General features: G+C 34.9%; 1 protein-coding gene across 2 annotated transcripts; it reads right to left on the reverse strand.

Moving 5' to 3' along the window:
- Positions 1-7,215: 7,215 nt before the first annotated feature.
- Positions 7,216-21,900, reverse strand: LOC111377921 (AP-2 complex subunit mu-like). 2 transcript variants are annotated; one of them, XM_023001075.1, is made up of 6 exons: positions 21,763-21,900; positions 19,348-19,438; positions 19,134-19,276; positions 8,489-8,603; positions 7,826-7,870; positions 7,216-7,741 (listed from the first exon to the last, which is right to left on the reverse strand). In XM_023001075.1, exons 1-6 carry the CDS (start codon positions 21,765-21,767, stop codon positions 7,661-7,663), a joined length of 480 nt encoding a protein of 159 aa, XP_022856843.1. In that variant the 5' UTR covers positions 21,768-21,900; the 3' UTR covers positions 7,216-7,660. The 2 variants fall into 2 exon arrangements, with proteins under 2 accessions (XP_022856843.1, XP_022856842.1); XM_023001074.1 differs by lacking the exons at positions 19,134-19,276; positions 19,348-19,438; positions 21,763-21,900 and adding exons at positions 17,534-17,676; positions 17,748-17,875.
- Positions 21,901-24,517: the final 2,617 nt, after the last annotated feature.

Consider the following 24,517-nt stretch of genomic DNA (forward strand, 5'->3'; position numbering starts at 1 on the left):
GAAGGCTAGAAAATGCTATAGCTGTGGGAACACATGACATTTTATAAAAGATTGTCATAAAGAGAATGGTAAGTTAAAGGTTAAGGAGAGAGATAAGGTCAACGTATTATCCTCTGCTTCCGATATAGATAACAGTGAGGTCTATATGATTACAATTCCCATTACGTATACTGCTGATCTGAATCTAACTGCTAATTTCTTATGTATGAGTGGATACTTGATTCTGGTGCATCTTTTCATATGACATCTGAAAAGAATTGGTTTGAAAACTTGCATGAATCAAATACTGGGCATGTTGTGCTATGTGATAATTTTGCATATACGATTGTTGTAATTGGTGACATTAATATAAAGTTTGACACTGGCTTTGTGTATATTTTAAAGGAGGTTAGATATATTTCTGAATTGTCTAGAAATTTGATTTCAGTAGAAAGGCTTGAAAAAGATGACTTTACTAGTAAAATTGGAAATTGGATGTTAAAGATGATTGAGGGTGCATTGGTCTAAAACTTAGAAAAACGACATTTACATCACTACCGAAGAAGTGATTAAAGGTTTAAACTCCTCTATCTTTTCTGTCAAGGTTGATCACACACATAAATGGCATAATAGGCTTGCACATGTGGGCATTAAGGGAATTAAGCTTCTAAATGAAAGAGGTGCATCTGGTAATGACTATGTATCTGATTTGTTATTCTGTGATCACAGTGTGCTTGGTAAGCATTATAAAACATCTTTCTTCACTAACATTTATAAAGCTAAAGACACGCTTAAATATGTGCATTCTAATTTGTGGGGTCCTGCTAGTAATCCCAAATTGGGTGGGAATAGCTCTTTTATGTCTATTATTGATGATTATACTAGGAAAGTATAGGTCTATCATTTGAAAGATAAATCTGACACTTTTCACAACTTTATTAACTAAAAGAGATAAGTAGAAAGCCAAACTGGCAAAAGGATTAAAATTTTAAGAACAAATAATGGTCTAGAGTTTTGTAACACTGAATTTGATAGTATGTGTAAAGAAAATACAATAACAAGGCACAAGACGATCCCTTACACTCCCCAACAAAACGGAATAGCGAAAAGGATAAATAGAATCATACTTGGTAAAGTGCCTTGCATGATGTTAAGTTCTGGTGTCCCAAAGTTGTTTTGGGATGAAGCTGATATGACTGCTTGTTATTTGATTAATTTGACTCCATCTAATGCTTTAAATGGTGATATCCCTCATGAAAGATGGTCTGGTAAACTGAGTAATTACTCTATACTTAAAACCTTTGGTTGTGCTACTTTTTCACATCATAGTGGGGAAAAGCTTGAACTTAGAGCTAGAAAGTGTTTTTCTAGGATACCCCGAAAGTGTTAAGGTTATAGGTTATGAGATAGAAGCCAAAAGGGGGTTAAGATCATCGTGAGTAGGGATGTCACATTTAACAAGGTGAGATGCCTTGTCTTAAGGGTGAACCCGAACCTGTGAGTTAAACTGAACTAAGTGAAGAGAGAGATCAGTCTAAGGTAAAGTTAGGAAAACTTAGCACATCTGTCCCTACCACTCCAAATGAGGTGGAGACTCAGGCTCAGAAACCTGAGGTGGAGAATAGAGACAAAGTAGTGATAGAAGAGCATCTTAAGGAAGAAAACCCTTTAGCAAACTACAACTTAGTTAGGGATAGAAAGAGGAGACAAATGAGATAGTCCACGAGATTCGAATATGAATCTAAGTTAGCTTTCGCCCACACTAGTTACAAAGAACTAGTTGATAGGGAGCCAAAAACCCTTGAGGAGGCGATGAAGAGTGAACATTCCAAAGAGTGGCTTAAAGCAATGAAATAAGAGATGAAGGTTAGTGGCTAAGCGCTACATACAGAAGGAGGGTGTTGATTATTATGAGATTTTCTCACCAGTTGTTAAGTATACTACTATTAGGGTCATGCTTATATTGGTTGCGCATTTTGACTGGGAACTTGAACAGCTTGATGTAGAAACTACTTTTTTACATGTGAGCTTGACGAACAGATCTTTCAAAATCAACCAAAAGGTTTTAAGGATAAGCTAAAACCTGATTATGTGTGTTTTCTTAAAAGGTCCCTGTATGGTTTAAAACAGTCACCTTTGACTCTATTGTGGATAGTGCAACAATGTGTTGATGTAAATCTGTAAAAATTGTTGTCAAACAACCTCCCGAGCGATAATGTAAATCTTGTTATAATTATCAATCAATTTTGACAATATTACTGAGCAATGGATCAACACCAATATTAGAATGACCCGACTTAAGAAGTTAATTGGACCATTTGAAGCTATCAATTAAGTTGTATTGCTCATGGGACGATTATCCTCCTACTTGGATGGCTAGTATTACTAGAGGTCCATTCTATAAACCATTTAATTTCTATTGGGATCATGACCCATTAACTAAACTTAATAGACTTACCTTATTGGGCATTGGACTACCTATATATTCTTATGCTATACACGGCCTCATAAGACATGTCTCCTTCTTCAGCATTCTTCATTTTTTCTTTTGCCGAGTCTCTCTACCTTTTTCCACCATCCCTTTGTGGTGACTTTCTTGGTGGTTTTGCCTCTCCTTTGTGGTGTTCTCTAAGTAAGATAACATCTAGCAACTGTAGGTAGAAGCTTAGTGGTGTTCTTAGGTCGTTTGATTGATGGTGTTGATTTAGGTTTTGATCAACTGAGTAGGCCTTTAAAGCCTTGATGGTTGATGATTGAAGACTCTACAATGTATACAGCTCAACTGACGTACTCTGAAATAGTTAAGGAGTTAATTAATTAATATGAATACTTTAAATTAATGGACAACGTAACATTTGAAGAAGCCTGTGCTAACAAATGCACAGAACGAACTATTGTTTGAGTTAATTCAGATGTGAAATGCTGCTTTTAAAATAGAGATGAAAAAAATTGCTGACAGTAGAAATCGAATCAAACGATTTTATTGATAAAATAATTACAATCGAAAATCAAATATAAATACAATCAACAAATCTTCTCACCTAACTATAAGTTTCACCTCCTATTTTCACCTAAATATTTCAACTCAAAACAAGAGAAGAAATATCTGTTTGGAGGGAGGTATTTGAATTACATAACATATTCTTCAAATGAGGTGGTATTTATAGATTTTCCTCCAAGTGTTGGGGTAATATTGTCATTTTTGCATAATAACAGGAGGCGACTCCTTATTGGCTATCTACTAAATAATTCGGTTATGAATCAAGTTTCAACTGTTTGTCCATGTGCATCTTATTGACAACCTATAAGTTAGGTGACTTCATTTAGTGCCTCTTCTTTTTCTGAAGAAGTTAGGTGTACTGGAGCATTGCCCCATTCTGTAAGTCAGGAAGTAGTGTTCAAGTTAGAGTTGAGGTATGGGACGTGGTGCGCAAACTTTTGAGCAATTCGAATAGCCTTCAGGTTAGTGATAGGGAAGTTTTTGTGGCCTCAGTTATTTTTACCAATCTTATTGAAAAAGATTTGGGTGATGTTCGGGATAGTTCTAATATCCCTAGTGATATAGAGTTGTTATGCCTTGGCAGTTTCAAACTACGAATTGTCCTCTTCATGATTGTATAGCTATTCATAAGCATTCGATGGATATGGGCTTGGAAATCCTTTTCACCATTTATTCTGCGACATTCTTTCCTCCTTTGATATTGCTCCTATCCGAAACTCGCAGGTTTAAAGGGGAAACTTTCATCGAATATATTCTAATCCATCTATCATCTATGAAGGCAACAAACCCACAAACAAGATAATACCATCTTTCTCCTCGTTCTTCCAGAGTACGTTCAAAACTTGTAATTACCCCTAACAAGGTCCACAACTAGAAAGATGGTATTTTTTTTTTATTTTTTTTCCTGGCAATTGGGAGGGGGGGGCTTCAACCCAATGACCTCAACCCTTTCCTGTTGCAGGTTGGTCTTCATAATTCCTACACAGATGTACGTTATACGAGGTAGACCAGGCTTTTCGCTCTCCAATCTTCATGATAATTGCGCCTATCATACTTCTCGTTACGAACGTGCTTCTCATTGGAGAATCTCTCAAGGACAGGGTCATTCATCCGCTACTTCTGTTGCTTCATATTATTGTAGATTTTTAATACCAGAGTTGTTGCTGCTCCCAAGGAAGAAGCTAGCAACATGCTCCATTTCATTCTCACCAATTTCATCTTGCCAATTCGCCCTTAGACTTTCAAGCTAGTTCGTTGAGATTCATTTTCAGTTGTTAGTGTCTTGAAGTTTATCACTGTTTCCTGTATAGTCTCTACTGTGAACATGCTTCTCCATTAGAAATGTCGCCGAGCGGATGAAATGACATTGTATAATTTTGACAATGTTTCTTCTCGTCGTCGTTTTGGATTCACGTCACTGTCCTCCGAACCATTGCTATGCTCTTTCGCTCTCTTTTTCAGCACTTTCTTTCCTGCTTGGATCATCATCTGCAAATTTAAACATTTTCTTAGCTTAAATTGACAATTTTTTTGGTTTTCTTTGTTCAAGTTTTCCACAGACGACGTTAATTTTTTGACAATAAAAATATGATCAACAAATCCCTCTCATCTAACTAGGATTATCGCCTTCTAATTGACTAATTTTGATGCTTAACATGAGCAAGAGATGACATGACTATATGGAAGAGAGAGATTTGAATTTGCATGCATTTCTCCTCTTTAGGAAGAAGTATTTATAAATTTCCTTGGGACTCTGGGTCATTCTAGAAAATGATAGGTGGCAGCTATTTAGTGGTAGGCTGATAACTGATTCTAATATGTATTCAGGTGTTACTCTATGATTTAGAAGTCATATTTTTTAGATTTGCCCAGGTGTATTAAAGTACCAAATTTTGCCGCCATCAAGAGAGATTATTCGACTAGCCTTTTATGCGAGCTTCTTTTTGTTTTGGCTACCTTCGTGCATTTATACTTCGCCCAGGGAGATGCACTCGCAAGATAGACTTCTTATTTTGACATCAACTATAGCCATAAACAGCTTGAACCTTTCATGTAATTTGCAAATCAGGCTCCAACATTTTTTTTCCCTTTTTTGGGGTAAATGTATTCCCAGCCATTGGGAAATCATCAGAATTTATCATATGGTAAGTTAAATAATTTCAGTAGGGCTGAATTGACTAATTAATGAAAAGTTAAGGTCAATAACTCAATAATATCAAAGAAGAAAAGGTTGTTGACAAAGATGCGACAAGAGCTGCGCTTATTCACATCCTATTCACCTCCTCACTCGAATAACACAAAAGCCTTCGAACTTACAGCCACTGGCCATAAACATCTTTCTATGACACCCTGCCCGACATTGTCACGAGTAAGCCTCCCTTACCTAAACCACTTTCCTAAACTCTGTTTTCTTCATCGAATAGCACCCTACCTTACCTCTTGACTAATAAGAATATATAGGCTTTTTCGCTTGTTCGTCAAGCTTTCGAGCAGCTCTTTCAACTACAGCCTAATCCCCCAACATGCTTAAGAACCGAGAGCCGTCCAAGGTTGGGAACAGAATATGTAGTTTACCCATTTTAATACAATTTAGTGAAGAAGCTACCCCAATATTCCATTTGCGAAATTCCACTAATTTATTATTGCCAATTCTAACATTAGACGAACTAAGAGTTTGGGATTGAAGGAAAGTTGTGACTGAGTGTGGGGTGGTGGCTGTTGGCAATGAAAAGGGGCCAAGGGCTCGAGATGGAAGGGTTTGATAGGCTGACAGGGATGAAAATCGTACAAGTTTCTTGAAAAAAAGCATACTACTTTATAGATGTAGATGATAATATATAATGCTATACTTTAGCACTGCTCATGATCATCGTCTAATATAACAGTAAAGTTACTATCACATTTTTCAATAAATTAAAATGCGCAATTTTATTTTTTTCCCGGAATAACAGAACTATCTCACTACCACATAAAGCATTGGTTATCCTAGAGCATCTCAAATGTGTTTTATGGATTGCTATCCATGTGACAAAGTTGCATCTACATGGCACGTGTCTTTTATAACTTACAAATCAATATAAGGAGAGGCATGGAGAGAAAATCTATAAACAAAAACAGAATTAAATAATTGTTTAATGTTATGTTTAACAGAATCTCTAAATCTAGATGGAACTTTAGACAATTTTTTCCCCCTCTTTATTTTCACATCAGCTTGACAGAATCCATATCAAGTTAGCATTAGTGGATATTTTAGACATTCTATCTGGCTTATATGGTAAATTTTAAAGCAATCTACAAGAAATTTGGAAACAAATGTTTGCTTATATAAAGTACCACGAGACTCGATATCCATATGAATCCAAACCTATCGAGTTACTCATGGTATGATCTACATCTTATGTCTACCTATGGGTACTTCCATATATTTGGATGGAAACGATCAACTAAGACCCTAGCTTCTACAAAATAAAAGTTGAGGACTGCAGTATCACAAATTAAAGGTTGGAAGGACGCGTTTACATTTTCAGTAAGGGTTAGTATGAAATCAAACTGGATAGGAATAGGACATGAGTAAAACCAATATAATACATCTCAACCTCTTAAACAAAATGCAATTATTTTTTTTATCTAAATATAAGTAGCTTAATAAACTGCTTTGTAGATGGCCAATAAAATACAAAGATATTTATTAATTAATAAACTAATAAATCTAAAATGAACCGAACGAAAAACTGCAATTTAAGACTGAATTTGAATTTTTCTCAAATTATTCTAAATTAGTTGATTTATGTTCCATATTTTCGCTATCCACTTAAAAACAGTTTGATTAGAAAATATGCCAAAAAAACCGCTTAAATTGGACTGCTTACGCCTGATCACCTATTACAACATGGATATAAGCAGGCAAGCCAAACATGTCATCCGGGTTGGCAAACATAGTGCGGATAAAGCTTTTATTTAAGACTGAATTTGAATTTTTCTCAAATTATTCTAAATTAGTTGATTTATGTTCCATATTTTCGCTATCCACTTAAAAACAGTTTGATTAGAAAATATGCCAAAAAAACCGCTTAAATTGGACTGCTTACGCCTGATCACCTATTACAACATGGATATAAGCAGGCAAGCCAAACATGTCATCCGGGTTGGCAAACATATAAAGCTTTTGCTGAGTGTACCGACACCCGCGGGGGGGGGGAGGGGGTTGACACCCCAATGTACGAATAGCATCACTCTTTTACTAACACATCAAATAAGCAACTTTCTGTATCATGAGTACACGTCCAGATTCCAAACTTCTCGCGTAAAAAAATTGGATCCAAGTCCAAGCAACATGTAAATTTTAACTCAAAAGTCTGTCTAGCCAAACAAAATAGTAGATTGTGGTAAAGATACAAGAGAGTTCCTAAGTATCAAAATCTACACTCCCCTGTCAAATCTAGACTGGCCTTTACAGCCCAATATCTCAAATCAAAGCTACCACAAATAGTCATTTTTTATTTTCTTGTTTTCATGAATAACATTTACCTCGATTAATACAAGATGCAGGAAGGGAGGCTGCATCAAGTTGGAGGAAACGCACTCATAGTCACAAATAAGTCATTTAGTCACTCGTTCTGGCAACAATAGCTTCTACTTCCACGTCCAAATTATAGACATCTTACTGGTTATAAGATTTTCCTAGCATCGAATCTCATATGAACCTGCTTTTGTTATATAACGAACCCACTCGACCGTATTGTATCCACTCCTTTCCCATACCTGCCAATTAGATGATGAGTGAATTTTCGATCTTAATACAAAAGATAACAGAAAACACTGTATCATTTAGATGAGGAAGTATACCTTGAGGAAACGAACACGTAAACCAGATGCAGTAAACATGGGAACCTACCACAAAAGTTTGATCTTCGTGAGATGGAAAGGCAAAAGGGGGCAAGAAGAAAAAGATTATGTTGCGTAATGAAAGCCATACGTTGAAGATTTGAATTTTTATACCAGTTAGGGGACTTTGCTGTTCTAGTAATATACAAGTATCACTACAATACTTTACAACTCCACCCACACTCTCAGTGGGAGTGTTCTTTTTTCCTGAAGAGAGGAAAGGACGATAGAGAGGGACCAAATAGAATGTGCAATATAATAGAAACCCTATAAACAGTACCTAAATGTACAGATTAAGTTGTACAAAATTACCAGTTAGTAAGGTTAATGAGAGTCCATTATCCAATAGTTCTATAATGTTGGTGTTGGCACGCCATCTTACACTGTTGTAACAACTTTGTTTCCTAGGCAAATATAGGATATTTTCTTTCTTTTTATTCTGACACAACCCCTCCCAAGTCTTGAAATAACCCACCAATAATCCAACCTTCATCCCAAATTTTATACATAAAAAAAATGCAAGACTTCCCCCAAAATAAACGAATCTATGTCATTTTTTACTCACAATAATTTGACTGTGTTGAATTGAAATGTTAGTGTAATAGTAAATTAAAGTTATGGCACCTGAAATTCCATCTGAATAGGTGGCCGAGTCCAGGACTTTTTTTCCGTTATTGTTGAAATCAACTCCACTTCAGCACTCAATGTCGGCTCGGTTTGTCCAGGAAATTTTCTTATCCTGCAAAAGACACAGTATACCAAAAATTAAGCCAAACAGGAAATGTAAGAGAATTGAATGACATTCTTATAAATTATAAGGTTTGCAGTACCCATGATACTCGGACTCGGGTAAGGGTATGTATCTAAATGTCGGATCTTTTATTTTTTTAAATGTAAAAAATGGGGATATGGCTAAAAAGAGTCTAAATTTCGGACACGAGTACTTGGATCATCTTTCAAGCTTCAATTTTTAAACTAACTCAAGATATCATTTTGAATAAACAAAAATCAATTGTTCACAAAAAAGACATGAGTATTGAATAAAGAGTTAAGGCGAATAAAATAGAATTTTGAGGTTTAATTTTCAATTATGGAAAGTTAATTGCTAAATGTTATATAAAATATAAAATGAGGAGACTTGATTGCAATTTGGATTTAGTGGAACACTATATGGAACTCATTTTCATTTATACAAACAAAATCCTAAACCACCGATACAAAGAGAGAGAAGGAAAAAAGAAGAAAAGGGCAAGAAAAAAGAAAGAAAAAGGGAAAACCTAGCGCTATCGCCCTTCTCCATCCTCTCGAAGGTGGCGCTAAGTTTATAGAAAGCAAAAAAAGGGAAAAGAAAGAAAGAATAAGCAAAAAGGGCGAAATGTCAGGTTGAAACTTTGAGGATCCAACGCATATCCCATACCCATACCCATATCCATATCGTGTCGTGTCCGTCCGACATGGGTGCTCCTACTATTTCGAAAAGTCCGAGCATCGGAGTGCAGTACCATTATTTAATGCAAGGCAATTTTCTTATTGAGGTCTTGTGAGATTGTAGATTGCAATAGTAGTGGATCCTAGTGAAATTTGAGGATAAAAATAGAATTAGGCTAGTTTATAAGCAATTATAAGATTTGACATTCATACACCAAGTCAACGAAGAGGCTGAATATACTCAAAGATGATCAGACCACATATTGTTTTTCAAGAACTCGAGCTGGATGTCTCACCATGTCAAAATAGGCGGAAAATCATGAGCATTTTCTAAAAATTCGTTCTCCTCTTCCATCCCTTTTTGTCATCTGTATATACATATGTCATCTTACTCTTACAATGAAACTATATAATGTAGTATCCCTAAGAATCAGTTATCTTTTAATAGAAAGATAATTTCCAAAGATAGATTAAGTTCTTAGATAAGCACTTAATATCCCCCTCAAACTATAGCAAGGGGACAATGCGGCGAACTGCAACAATATGAAGACGTCAAGGCGAGCACATAAGTTGGCTGACCTGATGAACAGCATAAGAGATGCCCAGGTGAGTAGTGGTCAAATAGGTAGGGCATAATTGATCATCTCTCGTACCATGTTAGGGATAAGGGTGGTCAGGTTAGCTAAGGTAGCAAAAGCAGGAGTAGGAACAACTTGTAAGGCAGCAGGATATGTAGCAGATCCATAGACACCAGTGGAGACATGAAACGCAGTGATAAACTTCCTTTCAGGACGAATGGGATAAACAGATATGCGATGAACCCGTTTCTTGCAGTAGTTGTAATATTTTTTGGTACAATCCCAAGCAATATGACCAAAAGTGTTACAGCTGTAACACTGAACAGCACACGTCACGATCCTTATGCCTTCCTTGTGCTGCATAGGCCACAGGAACAAGAGAAGCAACAGCAGTCCCATGCTTCATAGCAGCCTGAGTGATAATAAGTTGCTCCTCATGAAGGAGTTCATTCAAATAAACATCCAGGGATGGTACAGGGTGACGATTCATCAGATTAGAACATGCAACCTCAAAGTCGGGACGTAGCTTCATCAAGAACTGATCTCTTGCTTGTTTAGAGTGGCAGCAGGAACATTAGCATAAATAATTGAATACTCAGCTCAAAGATGTTGAAAACCAGAAAAACATTTCTCACTGGATAGACTTCCATGTGCAAATTTAGCCAATTCAAATTCCAATTGAAACACCCGAGCCGTGTTATCCTGTTTGTAAACCTTACTAAGATGGTTCCACATATCAGCAACAGTCTTATGAGGCCTCAGATTGAAAACATGGTGAGGCTTAACTGAACTAAAGATCCAAGTCATATCCCAAGCATCCTTAATTTCCCACTTGGACAAAGCGTCCACATCTTTTGGGGCTGGGTCACTTCCATCGATATGATCCCACAACTAATTACCTTGGACGAATAATTGAAATTGAAATTCCCATGCGAAGTAATTTTTCCCATTAAAACAGATATGAAAGTAGTCTAATTTATCAGACGACATGATGGAATAAATTATTACGAGCGAACCAAAAAAATGTCATCCTGTGCTGTCCTCCACCTGATGCAATCCCTCTCTCCAATCCGAATTTGGGCCTCATGTAAAATGGTCATAAACAGCGAATAATCTTCCAATGAATTTCATCAGCTTAAACAGGGAAAGATGAAGCTTGAGGAATATGAGAGAGTTCGAACAACTCTCTAAGTACACACCACAACTGATCGATACGGAGGTAATATACTCCATAAGAAATGTGGTATGCACTGTGCAATGTTTAATTTATTGTTATGTAATTGTTTGTGGAAACTGCACGTATCTTACATGGTATTTTTAAATACTAACTCTTACTATAATTTTACAGGTTTGATCGAGTCGATTGGATTTCTGGTAGGATGGTGACGCGGGCTGCCAACAGGATCAAAGAAAAGGACAAATTATACCTTAAATTCTCTATCTTTAAATTTTAGTTAGTTTAAATTTATTCAAAAACGTTTTTAAATTAATTAGTTGTTCAGGTTTACTTTTTTAATTTTCATGTTTAATACTTTTTTTATTTTCATGTTTAAGTTTATAGATAGTTAGCATTTTTATTTTTAAAGAAATTTATTGTTCCGTATTCAAAACAAATAGGAGTTCTGTCGACACCTCAAGATTTATGAAAATTGTGAGGTATTACAACTTGGTATCAGAGCACAGGTCTACCTTTCCGTAGACATTCTTTCAAAAAAGAAAAAAAAAATTACCAGACGCTAAAAAAAATGTAAACAATGCCTGTCACTGTTCACAATGTTTACTGTGAACGGTGCATTATACTGTTCACGTTAACAATGAGAAAAAAAGATTTTTTTTAAAAAAATGGGGACTTTCGTTTGTGTGTGTGTGTGTATATATATAGAAGGTTAATATTTGTTTAAAATTGATTTTGAAAACCCCATTCGCTCCCCTAGCTTTCGTCTCTCGATGTCAGTGTCGGCCCAGCAGAGTGCTTTCGCCCAGCTGCGCCAGGGAAAAGAATAGAAGAAGGATCTGACTACTTCATGCATGCTCCACTTGGCTCGGGGCGATATAGCTAGGATAGTTCAAACTTTAAATTGTTATAGTTCGATGCTCACGTTTCAGATTTCACACGTCATAGATATTTATGTGTTTAGTTTTAATCTCTGGGTGATATTCTAAATATCTACTAATTAGAAAATTTATATTTTAAGAGATTTCACATTCCACTTATTGTTTGAATTTTCTTGATTTGCTTACTCGCAAGATTGAAAGGCTTTCTCAAAAAGACCAAAACTGTCTAAGAAGAGCTTGGAATTTAAGTGGCCCACTTGTGATCCCCTCTTCATCTGGAAACTTTTCGATTACATGATATTCAAATCAACAAGACGAAAAATAATATTTCAAACCAACTTAGATTTAAGAAAATACTAATTTTGAAACTTCTATTTTGAGAAGAATCATATTTTAGGAAATTTAAAAAAAATAAATAAATAAATGTAAATTATTTTTCATAAACAAGAGGACAATGTAATTTTTATTTTTTTTAAAATATTAAACATGTAATGATATGAAGAATTCTTGGCACGCTCCACTCACTACTTAACCACTCTCCAATTGATCCCAAGTATGAAATGTAATGTTATATTTTTAATAGGATTATGAGCCATCTTGTTCATGTTATGAAATGTACAAGTACGTTTACCTCGCATGATTTATTAGTCCAATTTTTTCATAAATATCAGGCATGGAGTTAAAATAATAGTCATCCAAAGATTAAGCATAATTGAAGTTATATTTGTCATAGAATTAGGGCTTGGCAACGACTCAATGACTAGGAATAGTCCAACATACCTTCATCGTGCTCAAATGACCATTGATAACTACATAAATTATGAAGTAAGATGGGAGCGAACCTTTGTTGAACATGTCGAAAATTTCATTTTTAAATGGGAGCAAGCAAGATCGTTTGGATATAATGAGGGGACAGTCCTCTCGATATACCATCTTATAAGCACAATGAGGCCTCAGTGGAAAGATATAGCTTACTTCGTGAGGGATATGGATTATGAGCTATATTTGCAAGAAGATTGGGATATGACTGATTTTAAGAAATACTGTGAAGACATCATAATCTTGTGAAACTACAAACAACAAGAGCTAGTGCCAGAAATCAAGCCAGAGCTAGAGCCAGAACCAAAACCAAAACCAAAGGAAGAGCCTGATGAGGGCCCGAGGAGGACTCGGAAGAGGAAATAGAACCAGAATCGAAAGACCCTGAGCAAGAACTCGAGTCACTAAATTTCATTGTTTAGGTTACGGATTTTCAGCCCCTAGTCATGCATTACTTCATATGTGAAAACCCACCAAAAGAAGATTTTTAGGACTCGAAGATAATAGAAATAGATGTTATTAATTTAAGAAAAGTTTATTCATTTACTTGATATTTTCTTTTTGAAAACAAATACTATATGTAAGAATTTGGGAATTTTTAAGTTTTTTGCCATTATAAAGATTATTATTATTATTATTGCGTTATCAAATATTTCTAAATTAGAATTTTATTAGTGTTAAGAAAATGTCGAGACAATAATAAAACCAAATTGCGGTCATTAGGGATTTGCTAAGGGCTATATAAAACTTGGGTTGACCAGCACATGCTGGTCCTAATAATGGAAATGCTAAACACCAGCTCAATTGTGGAACAGTTCCGCTGCCAAAAACCCCCAACCTTCGATGGCAAGGTTGACCCACTAGCAGTTGAATAATGGATAAGAAGAATGGAGCGAATCTTCAAACATCTTTCTTGCACTAGTACATAGAAAGTATTATGCGCAGAGTTCATGTTGGTGGATGTTGTAGGCCACTGGTGAGAGTCAACATCGCGTACTAGAACAGAAACACAACAACGTGCCTGGACCTGGACACAATTTAAGGATGAAGTGATGGGAAAATACTTCCCACAAGCCCTGAGGGATCGAAAAGAGGCAAACAGGGAAAGATGAAGCTTGAGGAATATGAGAGAGTTCGAACAACTCTCTAAGTACACACCACAACTGATCGATACGGAGGTAAAAAAAGCAAGGAGATTCAAACTGGGATTGCATCTAGAGATTGGTGGAATAATGGTATTCCATCAATTCACTACCTATAGTCGGGTTCTGCAAACTGCTCAAGCAATCTCAAAGAGGTTAGAGATTGACCAAACTTTTCAACAAAGTGCCGAGCTAGAAGGAAAGTGAAAATGGTATTAGTCCAATGAAGAGAAAGGAGATGGACAGAATAAGAAGATTAACTTTGGATCAAGATTTTCACAAATTGTTTCGTCGTCTAAAGTGCAACAAGACTCGTAAGGGTAAATGTTTATTGGGGAGTATTGTGTGCTATCGATGCGGTAAGACACGTCATATCGCTAAAAATTGCAAAGGAACCCCCTTGAAGAAAGATAATGAGCAAGAAAAGAAAGAAAATGCTAGAGTTTTTTGCTTTAACTAAGGATGGGACAACAGAGGATCCAAATGAAGGTAATTTCAAGGATGAAATTCTTTTTAGGAGGAAAAATTGTAATGTCCCGGAAACTTTAAAAATAATAATATATATTGTTTTATAGGCTATATTTTTATATTTTGAAAAAAAAATCAAGACTAAAATGAAATAAGTTTAAATTCCTATTTTATTTGGGCTTGATAATTAGATATTGATGGAACAAGATTTTATATATCAATATTTGACTAATTTTATAGGTTTTAATTAATTAGAAGTTTTTTTTTTTTTTTATAGGTAATCAAATAATTTTATTACTTAAAAGAGAATACACGGGAGGTGTACAATCACTTTAAACTATTAAGGAAAAACATGAAATTAGGCAACCCATCTACAGGATTTCTAGCCACAGCATTAAACCAAGAATACAAGGTAAAGTAAAATGTTTCTCTTATCTGCTCTCTTGTCTTTGTTTGGTCTTCGAAGCAATGGTTGTTCCTTTCTCTCCACACGCACCAAACAATGCAGCCCGGGATAAGGTGCCATGCTAGTTTGCTATCCTTATCCCGAAATTTTCTACGCCATGCCCGTATCACGTCCTCTATACGACGAGACATCACCCAATCCATAGATTGTGAACTGATTATACTGTTCCAAATCCAATTACATGATATTCAAATCAACAAGACGAAAAATAATATTTCAAACCAACTTAGATTTAAGAAAATACTAATTTTGAAACTTCTATTTTGAGAAGAATCATATTTTAGGAAATTTAAAATAAATAAATAAATAAATGTAAATTATTTTTCATAAACAAGAGGACAATGTAATTTTTATTTTTTTTAAAATATTAAACATGTAATGATATGAAGAATTCTTGGCACGCTCCACTCACTACTTAACCACTCTCCAATTGATCCCAAGTATGAAATGTAATGTTATATTTTTAATAGGATTATGAGCCATCTTGTTCATGTTATGAAATGTACAAGTACGTTTACCTCGCATGATTTATTAGTCCAATTTTTTCATAAATATCAGGCATGGAGTTAAAATAATAGTCATCCAAAGATTAAGCATAATTGAAGTTATATTTGTCATAGAATTAGGGCTTGGCAACGACTCAATGACTAGGAATAGTCCAACATACCTTCATCGTGCTCAAATGACCATTGATAACTACATAAATTATGAAGTAAGATGGGAGCGAACCTTTGTTGAACATGTCGAAAATTTCATTTTTAAATGGGAGCAAGCAAGATCGTTTGGATATAATGAGGGGACAGTCCTCTCGATATACCATCTTATAAGCACAATGAGGCCTCAGTGGAAAGATATAGCTTACTTCGTGAGGGATATGGATTATGAGCTATATTTGCAAGAAGATTGGGATATGACTGATTTTAAGAAATACTGTGAAGACATCATAATCTTGTGAAACTACAAACAACAAGAGCTAGTGCCAGAAATCAAGCCAGAGCTAGAGCCAGAACCAAAACCAAAACCAAAGGAAGAGCCTGATGAGGGCCCGAGGAGGACTCGGAAGAGGAAATAGAACCAGAATCGAAAGACCCTGAGCAAGAACTCGAGTCACTAAATTTCATTGTTTAGGTTACGGATTTTCAGCCCCTAGTCATGCATTACTTCATATGTGAAAACCCACCAAAAGAAGATTTTTAGGACTCGAAGAGAAAAAATTAATTTGGATATGTTAAGCCTAAGATATTGATATTTAAAGAAAATTGTTATCTAATAGTATTTTATTAAATTGGAGACTGCCACGCGTGCTTTGGATGCATACCATAAAAATTCTTAAAAATAGATACAATCCCAACATCATTAGGTAGGTACTAGGGAATTAATTAGATTGTTGTAAGATAGACATGTAGAAAGTGAAATCCTAGCCCACCAACCACGTGTGTGTCCTAGAAAGATAATAAGATAAATTTTTAGTTGATTAGGATAAAAATTTCTTAGTGTTACTGTTTAACAAGAATAACAGTGTCCCACTTCCAATAGGGAGCTTGCACTATAAATACACTATAACGTCAATAAAAATTACACCATAGAATAGAGAGAGAGGTCGGTTTGACTACAATAGACTATATATCATGCCCGTATCACGTCCTCTATACGACGAGACATCACCCAATCCATAGATTGTGAACTAATTATACTGTTCCAAATCCAATGTACACCATCACAATGAATGAACAAATGATCAATCGTCTCCCCATCCTTTTTGCACATATAAAAAAAAAAAAAATCACTTAATCTATCAAGGTAAGATACTTTTGTACAAGTGGGTTATTTCCGTATGCTTTTATATTCTGTAATTTATATATAACTAGTGGACTTTCGAGTTCGACCTAACGACATGTGAACACTATTGGACTTTTTCTAACGAAATATGAAATCTTTCAAGAATTTAGAGTACTACTATGGGTGTGTCGCTTGGTCATCGATATATTCCATAAGAAATGTGGTATACAGTATTTAATTTATTGTTATATAATTGTTTATGAAAACTACATTTATCTTACTAGGTATTTCTAAATACTCACTTTTACTATAATTTTACAGGTTAGATCGGGTTGTGATAGGATGGTAACCCAGGCTAACAAGAGGATCAAATAAAAGGAAAAATTATACCTTAAATGTTATGTCTTTAAATATTAGTTAGTTTAAATTTATTCGAAAACATGTTTTTGAATTAATTAGTTGTTCATTTTATTTTTTTTTTAAATTTTCATGTTTAACTTAAGTTTATGAATAGTCAGTATTTTATTTTTAAAGAAATTTATTGTTCCATATTCAAAACAAACAGAAGTGAGTTTTGGTGACACCTCAAGATTTATGAAAATTTGGGGGTGTTACACCATTCTTGGTCATTAAATAAAATAATTGTTATAAATATTGTTCCCTAGCATATTGTCTTGAAGTCGACATTTTGAGACACAAATGTGCTAAGAGCAACACATATCACACGAGGCACCTAAAGCCACTTGGTCATAGAAGAGAAAAATAATCGGGCTAAGTGAAATCTTTGATCACAAAGACTTCCAGCATTTGCTTAATCAGACAAAAAACTATCACACATAAAATTACTAAGGATGGTAATGAAATTATAAAACTGAAATATGAATTAACCATGCTCAGATGGAGCAACCGCACATAAACGTATTCAAATACTTACTTCCAAACCAAACAGTCAATAGCTGGATTATACTTTGCTCTGCCAGATGTCACCTGAAAACTTGTTTTTGCTGTTTGTTTTGGTACTGGAACCTTAACCACCACTCCAAGAGCAAACATTTTTGCCCCGAAGACACTCTTCACCTGATGAAGTATGAGTATGTTCAACTAATGGGACATCACAGACAATGATAAACATATTAAAGATGACTAACCTTAACATTAACTTCCATGCGTGTCCTTCCCAATTCCTTGATAGTTGGCAGTACCCGAAATGGAAGATTTACTCCCTCTGTAATACGATACCTATGGCAAAGCATTTATCATTGTAAGAGGAGCGCTTGTACAAAATGGTTGGCAATTCAAACACGGAGGGACATGGAGAGGTAAATATGGCAGTGTCATTATGCAATTATTAGGATAAAAATTTCTTAGTGTTACTGTTTAACAAGAATAACAGTGTCCCACTTCCAATAGGGAGCTTGCACTATAAATACACTATAACGTCAATAAAAATTACACCATAGAATAGAGAGAGAGGTCGGTTTGACTACAATAGACTATATATTTAACACACACACATATACATAAATACGGCAGAAAAAAACTTCCACATCAGGAAACTGTAAAAGGAACTTGCATTCATATCTTTTTCAAAAAAAAAAAAAAAATCACTTAATCTATCAAGGTAAGATACTTTTGTACAAGTGGGTTATTTCCGTATGCTTTTATATTCTGTAATTTATATATAACTAGTGGACTTTCGAGTTCAACCTAACGACATGTGAACACTATTGGACTTTTTCTAACGAAATATGAAATCTTTCAAGAATTTAGAGTACTACTATGGGTGTGTCGCTTGGTCATCGATATATTCCATAAGAAATGTGGTATACAGTATTTAATTTATTGTTATATAATTGTTTATGAAAACTACATTTATCTTACTAGGTATTTCTAAATACTCACTTTTCCTATAATTTTACAGGTTAGATCGGGTTGTGATAGGATGGTAACCCAGGCTAACAAGAGGATCAAATAAAAGGAAAAATTATACCTTAAATGTTATGTCTTTAAATATTAGTTAGTTTAAATTTATTCGAAAACATGTTTTTGAATTAATTAGTTGTTCATTTTATTTTTTTTTTAAATTTTCATGTTTAACTTAAGTTTATGAATAGTCAGTATTTTATTTTTAAAGAAATTTATTGTTCCATATTCAAAACAAACAGAAGTGAGTTTTGGTGACACCTCAAGATTTATGAAAATTTGGGGGTGTTACACCATTCTTGGTCATTAAATAAAATAATTGTTATAAATATTGTTCCCTAGCATATTGTCTTGAAGTCGACATTTTGAGACACAAATGTGCTAAGAGCAACACATATCACACGAGGCACCTAAAGCCACTTGGTCATAGAAGAGAAAAATAATCGGGCTAAGTGAAATCTTTGATCACAAAGACTTCCAGCATTTGCTTAATCAGACAAAAAACTATCACACATAAAATTACTAAGGATGGTAATGAAATTATAAAACTGAAATATGAATTAACCATGCTCAGATGGAGCAACCGCACATAAACGTATTCAAATACTTACTTCCAAACCAAACAGTCAATAGCTGGATTATACTTTGCTCTGCCAGATGTCACCTGAAAACTTGTTTTTGCTGTTTGTTTTGGTACTGGAACCTTAACCACCACTCCAAGAGCAAACATTTTTGCCCCGAAGACACTCTTCACCTGATGAAGTATGAGTATGTTCAACTAATGGGACATCACAGACAATGATAAACATATTAAAGATGACTAACCTTAACATTAACTTCCATGCGTGTCCTTCCCAATTCCTTGATAGTTGGCAGTACCCGAAATGGAAGATTTACTCCCTCTGTAATACGATACCTATGGCAAAGCATTTATCATTGTAAGAGGAGCGCTTGTACAAAATGGTTGGCAATTCAAACACGGAGGGACATGGAGAGGTAAATATGGCAGTGTCATTATGCAATTCAAAAATATAAGCGAAGATAAATTTTCAATCTATCATGTAATGTGAAATTGAAGTAACATCTTTTAAGTAATAAGTTAATAATAACACAAAATCAGTTTATTTCATATTATGCAAATGCAGATTATGAAATATATGCTAAAAGGCATTGTGATAAAGATTCTCCAAAGTAAAATATTAGAGCGTTAACAAAAATACATTCCACTGAAATACAAAAGATAGGAAACAAAACAATCAAGAATTTTTTAACCAAAACTATGAGAGCGTTTAAAAATACAGCCCGCTGAAATTAAGTGTTGACACAGATTTCTGGGATACAAAAATTATAAAATAACCATATTAATGCACATGGTGGTATATTCCTCTGCGTCCTAAGTTCAAATCTCAACTCTCCCAATCTCCCCAACATTCTAAAGGTTATCTTTATTTCCATAATTATCGTGTAATAATGGACAAAATCATCGTCATCCATCACATCCCATAACCCACCCCTCTGATGATATCTCTAGGCTCCAGCAGACCATTTTGGGGGTCACATTTGCATTAGTTGTGCTTCTCATCATAATGCAGGCTTCTTCCTGCTTGTTTAGTTATTCTAATTATTATCATGATTGTAATCCGAAGAAACCACCCAAAGTTGTTTGGGTTTCTGAATTACCAAATCCATCGTTTATATTTGGACCATCATTTGCAGAAGGGTAATTTGCATTTGGGTTCCCAACCTTTGCTCACTTTTGTACTTCTGGTCCCAACCCCTTTTTCTTCACATTTAACTCCTCAACCTTCCATTTTAGTATCAGGTTCATCCTTTTTCACGGTTTCTGCCCAACCTAATTGTTAGATTTGCAAAAAGACTATACCCTCAAATAAGCAAAGAAATAAATATGAAAAGAAGGGGAGAAAAAGAGAAGAAAAGAAAATTAAATAAATAAATCATCTTCTATTTACTCCCACCTCTCATCCTCCTAACCCCAGCGGCCCCTGCCCTCCAGGCTAACCTTGTCTTCATTTGACTTCAGATCAAAAGAGAATACATTTCTCTTGAAGCATGAAGGTATTATTCTCTCTTTTCCCTATAAATTTGTGTTCAAGTATTGAAACTCTACTCGGATTTACAGTTATACACCAGATCTTGCCAAAACAATTGTTGGTTAGATCATCTTCACATGGAGGAGTATGCATCTCTTCTAGGTTTGCAATTTCAAAAAAATTAGAGAATACTTTTTGAGGATTTGCATCAAGGAGATAATTTCTGGTTTAGGGAAGACAACAGAAAGCCTCATAGAAAGTTGGAGGTAGATTGTGGTTCTCTCAGAAGGGGAAGGACAACTGAAGGAGGGGGCGGGGTAGGGGAAGGGCAACTGAAGAAAGGAGGTTGAAGGAGAAGGGCATTGGAATCTGCTGAAGGTGGATGGCCAGGAAGTGGGGTGCAGGAGTTGCGGAAAATTTTCCCAAACCAATTAATTTCCTTTATTGCTCCTATGAAAATTTCCTAAGAGATCAGATCATTTCTGGAAACCCCTTATTAATCCATGTCAACCATGTTCATCAGTTCAATTTAAACCCCCCATGCATTCAACTTTAATGAAGCTGCCCCACAACATTTAGCATGATAGCAAAACACTGAAAAAATTGATTTCAGAAGCCTGGTTCATATTCATGGATGTCCATTACCAAAACATCCAATAAAAGCTACAGGTACCAAATTGCTTTGATGACCGTCAACGAACTGGTTATGACAAGAACTACATTTTTCTATCTATCTGGAAGACCATTAAGCACAATATACGTTCTCATTCTTCCTGATCATCAAGGCTGAAAGATGAAAATCTACTCTACCACCCTTGTAACAGCAAACAATGATGATAGATGCTACAACTACTCCAATTTGACATATCTACAATATACAGTTTCTGATATGGGAGTGAAAGCTGAGTAAATATCTTTAATGGACTTCCGCACAATATTTATGTAATGTAAAAGGTGTTTGTACAGCAAGTTTGTCTATCAAAGGACATGTCAGTAAGGAAAAAGATACATATACACACACACACTATACATGTGTGTGTGTGTGTGTGTGTGTACACACACACACATATACATATATACATATATATAGATATATATATGTGTGTGTGTGTGTGTAAAATATGCACTACCTTTCTTCTCCATTAACCTTAATCACATAACAAAAGTAAGAATAGAAACATCATCTTACTTCATTAATTCAAATTCGCCATCTGGAGGAACAAAACTAACGGTCTTTTCTGAGTTGAATCTTGTTAGATTGACACACTGGTGGAAAGTTACATCATCAAGCTCAATTGTTTTTCCACTGCAAAAGCAACATAATTAATAATAAAGTTGTTAGGAAACAGAACCAATCATACAGACTCTCAAACTACACAGGAAGAATACCCAGAAAAGGCTCAACTTCAATGTGAGACTATTTGTAAAGTAAATCATTTAGATACTGGTCAGCTGATGCATAGTTGTGGCGATCAACAAAAAAGAGAGACAATGTGAAAGATATATGGATTGTTGACGAGATGTCGTTCATTGCACTCACAAATCAGCTTATTTAACAACCTACTGCCTGTTAAGTGTCTCACTAGGTAGTTCACACTAACAAACTTGACAACTGCATATCACTAGCAAGTACACCAAGCTTCAATTATATCACATGAAGAAGATAAAGAAAGCTACACTTAGTGAATACAGGTGTAACACGGGAGCAAGTTAAAGTATCAAGCTAACAGTAGCACAAATTAGTCACTATTGGTTTAGTGATAGAACCATTACTCCTGTTTCGCCTCCGTATAAACAGTTTATAAATCATTTCTAAATGGTCAAATTTCATTTCAACCACACATTCCCATGGATCCACTAATAAAATCCATTTATCCACCACTCATTTCTATCAATTTATAAATTAAACCACTTATAAATTCTTATCAAATAGAGTATAAAGTTTTAAAAATCTAAAAAACAAAAGCAAGTATTTGAACTGTACAAAGAAATTCACTTGGCCCACTTGATAGAAAACAAGAACACACATTAATCATATAGAGAATTCCATCCACTTTTGGAAATATTATTAACTGTAGAAAGTGAAACCTCTTTTTCTTAATATCAATTACCATAATAATAAAATGAATTAACTGCAATACCTAATATACCAAAAATAAACATTCACTACTATAGTATACAATCAGAGATTACAATCCCTTTGAAGCTAGGGCATAGATGTTAATCATTCCAGCCTTGGTGATTAAGTCTTCAAAATTAGTTATTAGAAGAGCTTTAGTAAGAATATATGCAGTATGAAGGCAATTAGAGTACAAGTCATTTTAATTACTCCTTCCTCAATCTTCTCTTTGATGAAGTGACGATCAATCTTCAGATGCTTAGTTGTGTCATGATGAAATGGGTTCTTTGCAATACTTATTGCAGCTTGATTGCCACAAAACATCTTCATTGACTTCGCAGTAGGAAAATTCTTCAAGTAACCTTCTCAGCCACATTCCTTCATATAGCCCTAAATTCAACCTCAACACTAATTGCAACTACAAATTGCTTATTGCTGGCCATGCAACAAGACCCCCTAATGCATTAGTCCAATAACCAAAGGTGGAGGGGGACATTCTATCTCTAACTGAACCAGCACAATTATCATCTGTAAGTATTTCAACATTTTTGTTGATGTAGATTTCATCATATCTTATTTAAAAGACTCAGTTGATCAAAACTTATATTTTCTCCGTCTCCCATGATGTTTTATTAAATTATGAGATACATTTGATGACCAATATTGCTATATAAATTCCCAACTTGACCCAACTAAGAACATCTCAGAATAATTGCACTTAAGTCCTCAAACTTTTGGCCAAAAACCAATAAGGTCCATAGACTTTAATAATTGTGTAATTAAGTCCTAAATTCAAACTTTACTGCAAGTAGTAAAAATTTGGGGAGTTACGCTTGTCCAATTAATACCAAAATTCAACTAAAGTCTCTCGTAGGGCAAAGAGATCTGTAGTTCGAATCCCGGGGGAATGAAATAGAAATCTATGAAGGATTAAAAGGGCATATGCCTTTCCAAAACGGATAGTACATATGACAAAATAGCTTGGACACAAAGGCTCGAATCGTTAAACCATGAAGTTGAAGTTTTTGAAGATTATTCCAGTTTCTGATTATTGACTATAGATGGTCCCAAATATCACTATGAAGAATGATTGGAAATGGTTGAGATGCTCTTTATGGCTAACTTGGATGTTCAAACTGAAAAAATTTCTGACTTTTATTGCTGAATAGTAAAGGAAAAAACTTTTCCAAGAACAAGAAGCTAGGATGACCTAGTCTATAGTGCCACAACATGATTGCACTATTATTACTAACAGCTAAATTAAAAATTGTATTGTACTGGATTACTACCACAAAACTGGTATCTTGAGTACGTTTTCCGAAGGATTCATCAAATCTTAGAAGATAGAGCCTTGCAAACTCCTAAGCATCGCCAATCATCTTCCCCAAGACTAAGTCCTGAAATTCACATTTATGTGGGGAAACATTTAACAACACAATTTAGGTCCTTTGCAAGTTTATGGTGGACAAAAAAATTGCAAGTTAGATATGTAACAAAAAGAACAGATTTTAAGATTAGGTTCCTAGAGGAAACAATAGAACCTACATCAACCAGCTATTCAAACCTTATAGTTTTCAAAGCAAGGCCTGTAAGTGTGGAATATATTTGCATTCCCAGTTATGTGATCATTGGCACCTGAGTCAATTATCCTGGAACATGATTTTTGCGTTTTGACATTAAGCCCCTTTTCATGGGGATTAAATTTTTTTAGAAGATTTTGATTAGAGTTGATGAAAAGTATGGTTGAAAAATTGTGGGTCGCATAAAATGAGTGGTTAAAATTAATTATTAAATTTGACTTGAATTGAAATCTTGATTCAGCAAA

This window comes from Olea europaea, unplaced genomic scaffold (assembly GCF_002742605.1).
Source record: "Olea europaea var. sylvestris unplaced genomic scaffold, O_europaea_v1 scaffold1747, whole genome shotgun sequence".
In the NCBI taxonomy this organism is placed as follows: Eukaryota; Viridiplantae; Streptophyta; class Magnoliopsida; order Lamiales; family Oleaceae; genus Olea; species Olea europaea.